The sequence below is a fragment of the Grus americana genome, chromosome 24 (assembly GCF_028858705.1).
Source record: "Grus americana isolate bGruAme1 chromosome 24, bGruAme1.mat, whole genome shotgun sequence".
Classification (NCBI taxonomy): Eukaryota; Metazoa; Chordata; class Aves; order Gruiformes; family Gruidae; genus Grus; species Grus americana.
Window position 1 is genome coordinate 1,225,437 of NC_072875.1, and position 8,845 is coordinate 1,234,281.

The following is an 8,845-nucleotide window of genomic DNA, read 5'->3' on the forward strand; positions in this document are numbered from 1 at the left end:
GCTTCTTCCGTTCAGGTACATTGTATTATTCCAGGTTAATGGAACAGGACAGTGAAACGCAAAGGATGGCAGCACAGTTGCAAAAATGAGTGTCATCTACAGATCCGTAGAGTGAGAATGAAAAGCTTGCAAGAAGCAAACACCTATCTGTATTATGATCAATAAACTATTCGAGCAAAGGTGGGCCAAGAGGAGTGAAATTATCTTGAAAACAAGAAAACAGATTTCCTGTAAAGTCATAACTGCATTGCCCTCAACTGCTATGTTCCTTATCTTTTTTTATTACTTGAAAAAAGTACATATCAAAAAAGGCAGAGAAATAAGATTTCTCACAGGTTTCACTTTTAAAAAGGAAAATTTTCTGGTATGTAACCACTGTAACCTTTGATATAATACCTGCATCCTGTTATTGTTTTTATGAATCATAGTCTTCCACTTGATTCATAGTGATGAATGCCAACAAAGCAGCAATGCCGCCCTGTGTTAATATCCCTGCTGGAAAATTAGCATCATGCCTTATCATTTGCCTCTCTTGAGCCATGCATCTCTTCACGAGTATTGTCTCCCGTGCTACGCTAATGCTTACTTATTCGTTACAATCTTCAGCTTTTATCGCAGTTACAAAAAACAAATCAGAGCTCACTTACATTTTTGCCAGTGCATATTCTGTGTCAGGACGGAGTCTTTTTTTCTCTTTGATGAAGATAGCCTGGCTTTTTAATAGCTAATGTTTGTTTGACTCCTTTACGGGGATGTGATAACTGACTGTCAGGATGTTTCTTTCAGCTTTTTAAAAGCCCCATGTTCCCGCTGAACCCTGTGATGTCATCACATCCTCCAACCACAACCACTTCTATATTTTCCCTTGCTCTATGTTGTTCTTCATGATGCTACACAGTTCCTCCAAGAGCAGCGAACTCTGGAAGATATTATGCACAAAAAGGCGCTCGATATCACCTAAATGTATTCGAACAAACAATCAAACCTGGAACTTGCCACTGACGGGGCTTTTACCTTAGATTTGCAAAATTGGGTCAAAAGGTTGTGCAACAGAAAAAAACACAAGGGTCTTTTAGTAAGATTTTGACCTTCTGTGGCACTAAGGATGGTCTTGTTTCACGTAAGACAGCATTCTGCTGCTTCAGAGGGCATAAATATTGGCTCCGTATACTTCAGGTAGACTGAACTGGCCCACACGCCACATCTGCCTGCCCCTTTAAATGCACAACACTTTTAAAATACAAAACTTGAGTGTTTGCTCCTGTCTTATGAGAATCTCAACTCCCTGGGGCCACTAAATTTGAACTTATGAGGAAACACCTGTAAACACTTCAAGCCTCATTAAACGAGGACATCCTTCATTTAAAAAAGAAACTCTTTTTTTCTGTTTTGTTTTTATCAAAATACAACACTTCCTACTAAAGAAGAGGTGGCCCTTCCAAAATAGCTTGCAAAGCCAAAGGAAGGCTGAGACACGCTTGCTGTAGGGCTTCAAATAAGTTCTTAGCATCAACAGCAGCACCATTAGATCTTACATATTCGTGCCACTGCATGAACATAATCTCTTAAACCTCTTAAAATCAGACCATCATGATGAATTTTCACAAGTAACACTGACTTAGGAGCTTCATTCCCAGAGAAATATTTGTTGGAGGCCGCACAGTAAGTTTAGGATTCTGGCGTTCCTATCTTCCTGTTCAGTTTTTAATGACTGAATTGCCATGGCCCCAAAGTTTGCTCTCACAAATTTCTCTTCCCATAAAGGGAACAAGGCAGGGTCCAGGCCAGGAGTCCAGGCCAGGAGTCCGTTAGAATTTCATCCTTCCAAGGATGCCAAACACCTCTCAGGACTAGTTTCGTTTTGTGAACTGTTTTGCAACATCCCATTACTGTTGCATTTAATGGAAAACCCCAGATTAATTAAATGAAGATGAATGCTTAATTGCATTCCCTCTAGTTCAAAGATTTGTCCAAAACCAAAAAGAAGCAAACCCCAAAGCAAGCAGAGTGGAAAGAAATAAGGACTGTATACCTCCATATTGCTGTCCTCCGAAACAGCACCCACCTCCTCAGTTCTCAGGCACGAGGACATTGTTGAGCCACGTTTTGCATATCTGCATTAATGCTGACTGCCAGCCACACAGTATAATATCCTCTCTGCTGCTGAAGTGCTTAGTAATAGCAGGCAGTCTGTGAGCTACTACTGCTAGACGGACAGGTAAGCTAGAGGCTAACTCACAGCCCAACATAGCCAGGTGAAGTAAGGAATAATACTGAAAGTGGCTTCGGTGGCATTTCAGTTGCACCAAAGCAGGAAGAATTTGTGGACTCTCCTATCTCTGATATAAAAGCAGTATTAAATTTCTCCCTAAACTAACGGAACTTCATTTTAGAAACCTCTTAAATTTGTAGAATTAAGATAAATGCTTGCAATGCAACAGGAAATCTCTTCCCGACCAATTATGCTCTTTAAAAGCCAGGGCCCGATCATATATTTAGATTTACTTAAAGCTTACAGCACCAGGCAATCTCAGGAAACACTGGGAGAAGTTCCTGGAGTTTGGCTTGAGTCTGTGCGTAAACCAACGTCAGAGAGCCTTTAGAATTGTACACTGTTGCAGTTTTCTTCTGGAAATACCTGCATTCTGACATCACAGAGCGACTGGAAAACAGCACGGTAAATCAAGTTTTTAGGCAGGTCTTTGCCAGGAATAAGACCTTATTTTTAAGTATGAGAACACCCTCTGTGTACGTTTGGGCTCTGCAGAGTAGTAGAAGCACGGTCCGAGATTTGTACACACCAGCTCTTATGAATATGCGAAGGCAGGCTGCATAATACCCAAAAGTAAATATAGAGACTCATATTAAAAGAATCTATATATGCATATCATCTCACCTTTAACTATACTTTAATTGTGTTTAGAAGAATCTGTGGATAACATTAAATCACTCAGGATTAAACTGGTTCTAAGGTCTTTATATCAATACTTTAAAAATATGAAACCGGGCAGATAAAGCCTTGTTGTAATAAACATCTAAAATGAGGAAGTTGCAAAAATGGGCATGTTTTCCACAGATAAAACAGCCAGCACTATTTTGCTGGCTGATAATCACCCATTTCCATATTTTACACACAGTTACCAGATAAACTTTTGACGTTTTGACAAAGAGTAAATGTATTAACAAGAGTAAACAAAAAGTAACTTCACAGTTATGCATTAAGATATGAAGGGGCACATGTGTGTAGCTTGGTGACCCCACGCTTTAACAAGCAAAATCAAAGCTCTGTCAAACGTGAGCCTCTTCTCATTTCACGCATTTTACAGAAAACCACAATTTGGTTAAGGACCATTTTACTAATGAGGTCCAAAGGAAAAGACGAAAGCAGAGGGAAAGATGAAAAACATCACTTAGCAAGTATCATAGTTGCCTGTTCCTCTAGCAACTGTTTGCAAATCACGTTTCCAGTTTATAGCCTATAAATACGGCTAGAGCCTAGGCTATTGGTAGGTGACCAAACAGCACCGACGGTAGGAAGGCTTCTTTGTGGCTAGCTGTACCTTTAAGAGACACTCAGCAAATTAACTGCAGCCCTTGCCACTAGATGACTAGATGCAAACCCAGCTGCCTCAGGTCACGCCTTGACCTGTTCACCCTAAGACCAAAGCAACAGGCTCTGTGTCAGGCTCCAGGCTGGAGTCAATCCCACCTCGGTTTGGCCAGGAACATCTCTGCCCTGAGTCAGGGTACAATTTCGCATTTTCCTGGTGGCTACGCTTTGAGTCACGTCCAGCAAACAAGAGATTCACAGGCAGCATTCTCATTTGGGCTGAGTGCCGCACACAGCTGTTCAAAGGATAACCTGAAATTAGCCACAAAGCACACTAGACCACCCGTGCACCAGTGCAGAATTTGTTCGCTTTAGACCTACAGTGAGATGCATTTCTCCTAAGCAGGGTTGGTGGCTCTGTACACACAAAAACCAAATCCAGGGTTGCAGCAGATCCCAGTGGATCCCTGCAGCTGATCTCAGAAAAGGATGGTAAGGGTGGAGGGCAAGGATAATTCAAACTGCATGTGCCTTATCTCCTCTTCCAGGCAAGACGATCCAAGCGTGGAAGATGCCCAGCATCAGTCTTTCCTTCATAAAGGTATGCGAGATGTGTACTCCAGCAAACAATGCTGGCTGGAAAGCCAGTACGTCAGACACAGCGTTCAGAAATCCGCAGCTCCTCTGCTAGTTAATCACTCGCCACCAACCGGCAGGCGAGACTTTCCTCTGAACGCTCCAAGCCATTGCGGACAAATCCATCCTTTCCTCTTTTACATGACAAAGACTGCCTCCATCTTCCCTCTCTCCTGTGGGCAGCAGCGGGTTCCCCAAAATCCACTGCAAAAGGCAGAGAGTCATACAGCCTCTAAAGGCACCTCTTGCCACTGAAGAAATGCAGATGAGCAGGATGAAGAGACTGAGAGGAGACAGTTGTTCGGTCATCTTACAGCTAAGCTCACTGCAAACACCAGCTGATACATACTGCAAGCTTGCCGCTCCTCTTAAGGGGGAACTAAAACCAAGAACTGTGCCTACTCTGTCTAGTAGGAACTGTGGGTACTCAGTGCTGGTAGCAACATGGCCCTGCAAGAATTCTGAGTACACGAATGATATAAAATCATAGGGATATATAATGTTTGACAATCTGACCTCATCTCTTTGATGTCGTCTTCTTCCCAGGACAGAAGTTGAGCTCATAAATAATTTTCTTCCAAAAGTGGATTAATGCTATTGACAGATGTCCTGAGTGTTGGGTTTTGTGGTGGTTGTGGAGTGTGGGGGTTTTTTTGTTTGGCTGGGTTTTGTTGTTTGGTTGGGATTTTTTTTTAAACACACCAATACTAGCACTCTAATCTTGCCATACAATGTAAGAGGTATGAATATATAAATAGTAGTTTGATATTTCAGAAAGCTTTGTGGTCTGCAAATTACCTTTGAGAATACAATGGCTAAATTAATAACTGGATCGCTACCTCGCAGGTTTGAAAGTTTAAAAGACAACCATACTTAGAAAAGGTTCTCATACTTCTCTCCTAATTGATCAAGAGAGAGAATAGAGAAAATGAAAAGTTGAGCTTCATTTGAGGCAACAAGATCTGACAGCTGACTGAAAAAGATTTTCTATTTCAGATTACAAATTCTATAACCCATGTCTTTCTTTTGTAGCATGGTGTTATATGTGAAAACATAGCAAGAAACAATCTAGGACCAAAGCCCACAGAGTATGAGTCCAGGATTCATTCCATCAAGCTTATGTAAATCGCATCCCCTAGCTTAGGATCATCACGCTACACCCCGTTGAACTCTCTCGTCAGAACTGAAAGAACAACAGGCATCTCCAGAGGTATGAGTCACCCAAGCGCAAATCACCTTCCGGGAGGTCCTGATCTCTTTTAGTAGGCTACGAAGCAGTTCTAGCACAATGAGGCTCCTGATTCGGGTAGCTTGATTAGGCATCAAGAGAGTGGGATGTACGAAGGGCTGAAAAGCCTCAAAGCCAAAGCTCTTCCCCAAAGTCAAAGGCTCTGCTGGATGCAGAGATACGCCATGGCTTGCCACAAACAGTGAGAAGGTAACCGATTTCCTTGAGAAGCACGAGGCACGTGACGATTACTGTGAACAAGGGCAGAGGACAACGGCAGTGAGCTTCACAGTGTATCACAACGCGGAGTGAATTTTCATGCTCTATCTACGCACCGTTTACCAGAGAACAAGTCTCAAACACTTCTAAAGCTTCTTTGAAGCAAAGGTGTTACTTCACTGGGGGGGGGTCTGTTTTAAAAAAATAAAAGAAGAAAATTTCCCATTTTCAGCTGAGGCTGGTGTGAAAGTTAGCAGGTCTCCATGAGTCACAGAAGGAGGGAGATATCATAACAACCTGATCAGATAGATTTACCAGGCAGGGCAAGAGACACTTCTAATGGGAGGTGTAATAAATCCCAAAGACTCTCTGAATAATGCCAGAATTTACTACATGCCGCACTGAACATGGCCTAAAAAAAAAAAAGGACACATTTCTGATTGTGCATGGGCTCAAGAAAGAGTCTGATACAGGTAGAGAAGATGGCATATCCTGCTAGGACAGCCTGTTCCATCAGCTTTATACGTTACAGGCTCAGAGAAGCATAGAGACATAGTAATTTTGCAGCAGCTCCCCACCAAGAAATAGTCCTGTGGGGGTTTTTTTATGAGTTTGGGGGTTCTTTGGGTTTTGTTCTGTTCTTGGGAATACTGCCCTGCTAAAGAGATACACGCTGCAAGGCAGGGCCAGGAACAGAGCTGAAGAAAGAGGTATACACGTCTCATCATGCAACACAGACTGAGGCAGGTATCACCTTTTTTTTTTTTTTTATATATACTGAAAGTAACATTGAAGTAAGCATGGTACAATAAACTCCGTGATTTTTTTTTTCTTCTTTCTTTTTTTAATTTTTATGTGAGCCTTACACCTCCCACTTTGCCCTCTGAAACAAGTTCTGATTCATACCTCAGCTTTGATAAGGAACAAATGATGCAGCCTTCGTATATGCTCAGCGCTAGAGATTAAGTCCTTAGGCAGTGTAAATCACCATAGCCCTCATGACCTCTCAGACAGTGAGGATCTGAACCTGGGACATTCCACATCCTCTCAAGGGTTACTGCACATATTTTGTCACACAAAAAAATGTCCCATACTGATACATAACATCTGGCACAAAGGAGATCATGAAATCCTTCAGAACTGCTGCACACAGATGCCAAAATGAAGCTATTTCCCCGCAACCTCAAGAAAGCTGAATTCTAGAGTAAAAAGAAAGTAAAAAAAAAAACCCCCAAGCCAACCATATTTCTTACACTAAGACCATGTCTGCGCTTAGAGAGATGAGCGTTTCCCATGAACAATGAACAAGCACTTGTGTTTTCTAACACACATTAAGTTCTAGAACAGACCTTTCCAGGATTTCTTTGTACTTCATATTCTTTAGGAGATCATCTGGTCTGTTCCTGAGCTCCAAGATTGGTTTACTACCCTCCAAAAAAACCCCCAAACAAATCCAAAACCATCTCACCATTTCTTAAAGCTAAATACGCAAGCTGTTCGTGGTGGTCACACACACACATACTCTCAGATCTATCCTGCCCTTGCTTCTCCCTTCCTGCTGCTCACGCACAGGCCACGTTCAGCACCGTCTGTCTGCAGCCTACCCATTCTCCTCAAACGCTCAGGTGTTTGTCTGTGAATGAGTAGCAGTCACGTTCAGTTCAAGTTTCCGCTACTGAGTCAGGCAGCAGGAACAATAGCACGTAACGCAGTCTGGGTCCGTACTGCAGCTCGTAGAAGCGAGATGCGAACTACCCTCGACTGAGCCGGCAAGAGGACCAAGAGCAGCGGTGAGCCCACAAGCACAGGCTTCCGTCCTTGCTCACAAAGCCAGCCTGGACCACGGGCACGCTACCGTGTAGCTAACGCACGCCGAAGTCCTCGTCACTGCAGCTTCTCTCTGCAGTTAGGTGTTCAAACCAGTTTGCGTGTGTCTGGGCACCCTGCAAGCCCGCCTCGGACTGCAGCGCTGACAGAAGATCTTGGGTGCGCTAGCGCTGGGAGCAGTCGCACAGCCTCTCCCTTTCCCGTGTCGCAGCGTGGCTGCGAAAGCAGATGTTGGTAAGGGGGAAAGGAGCAGCGCACGTTTGTAACTTCCCCACCTACAGTAACACCAGTCTGGTGACGCCGGCTTCCAGAGCTGGCGCGCACCAACACAGTGAAACCACCCGTCCAAGCTAGCTATCTGTTGAGAAATTACACACAGACCCACCCCCAAAATAAACCTGAATTTGGCAGAAATCAAAAGCAGATCTCAAATGATTCACGCAGAGAAAACAGGATTAAGAATATCATTGAATGGTACGCACTTAAATCGCGTGACCGGCTCTGGAAGTTGGCAATGCGGAACAGCAGAAAGGCTTGGGGTCTCATCAGTTACGAAAGCGACGCAGCGCAGAGGTTTGTTCCATGTTGCCACTGGAGCCTCAGCCAGGCTCCCGTTCGCAGGGGGCCTGCAGGGAAGCCGCTAACGTGCTGCACTACGGGCTTTGGTGCCTCTTTTGAGCCTGCTGGAGCAAAGCATTTCCTTCAGCTCTTACCACCACATCTTTAATAGCCTCTCTTTCTCCTCACAGAAGCAAAACTAAAGCACAAGGAAGACGTTGCGTAACATGAATCCAGTGATACTTCTCACACCCTGTAATCACCATCTGTAGAAGCGGGTTTCTGTCCAAATTCATGTTACTGGTCAGCAGTGTTCTATGATTAATTTCAGATGAACCCCACTTTCTGAGACTATCTCTTTTGACGTGGTGCACACTAAGGCAAGTCCTAGAAAGGCATTTTAGTTAGAGCTCACACTTTGTACGCTCAATTCATACAGTGGAAGTAACCCATCTCAAACAGAAGTATTAACGGTTGAAAAAGGCACATCCAGCCAAGCCATGTGCCCAGCTCGGCAGAGTGAACCAGGGACTTCAACGCCTCCTTTCACAATCAGGTATTGGCCCAGGATTGCCAAAACCTAAGCAACCAGCATTTCTTCAAGCTAAGGGCTTTAAGCAGGCGCTAGATGTTCTACTATCAGATCAGACCTTCTGCCAGAAACCACGCTGTCAGGAGGCTGCTTCTAGCTAGTTCCTTTAGAACCTGAACCTTGCCACTGTTACCAAGGCAAAAGCTTGAGACCTGATTGTGTCACAACGAAAGTCAAGTCACCAGTGCCTGGTCTCTTCTGGAAAACATTCACATGAGAGCACTCTCTGAGCACA

General features: G+C 43.8%; 1 protein-coding gene across 2 annotated transcripts in view; it reads right to left on the reverse strand.

Moving 5' to 3' along the window:
• POU2AF1 (POU class 2 homeobox associating factor 1) overlaps positions 1–8,145 on the reverse strand; it is a 23,907-nt gene extending 15,762 nt beyond the window's left edge. The window contains exon 1 of one of the 2 annotated variants that reach the window (XM_054803297.1): positions 7,943–8,145. In XM_054803297.1, the coding sequence (XP_054659272.1) occupies positions 7,943–8,006 (64 nt within the window). In that variant the 5' untranslated portion in view covers positions 8,007–8,145. Of the gene's footprint in view, positions 1–647; positions 764–7,942 lie in introns of those variants that run through there. The other variant, XM_054803298.1, reaches the window with a different exon arrangement.
• Positions 8,146–8,845: the final 700 nt, after the last annotated feature.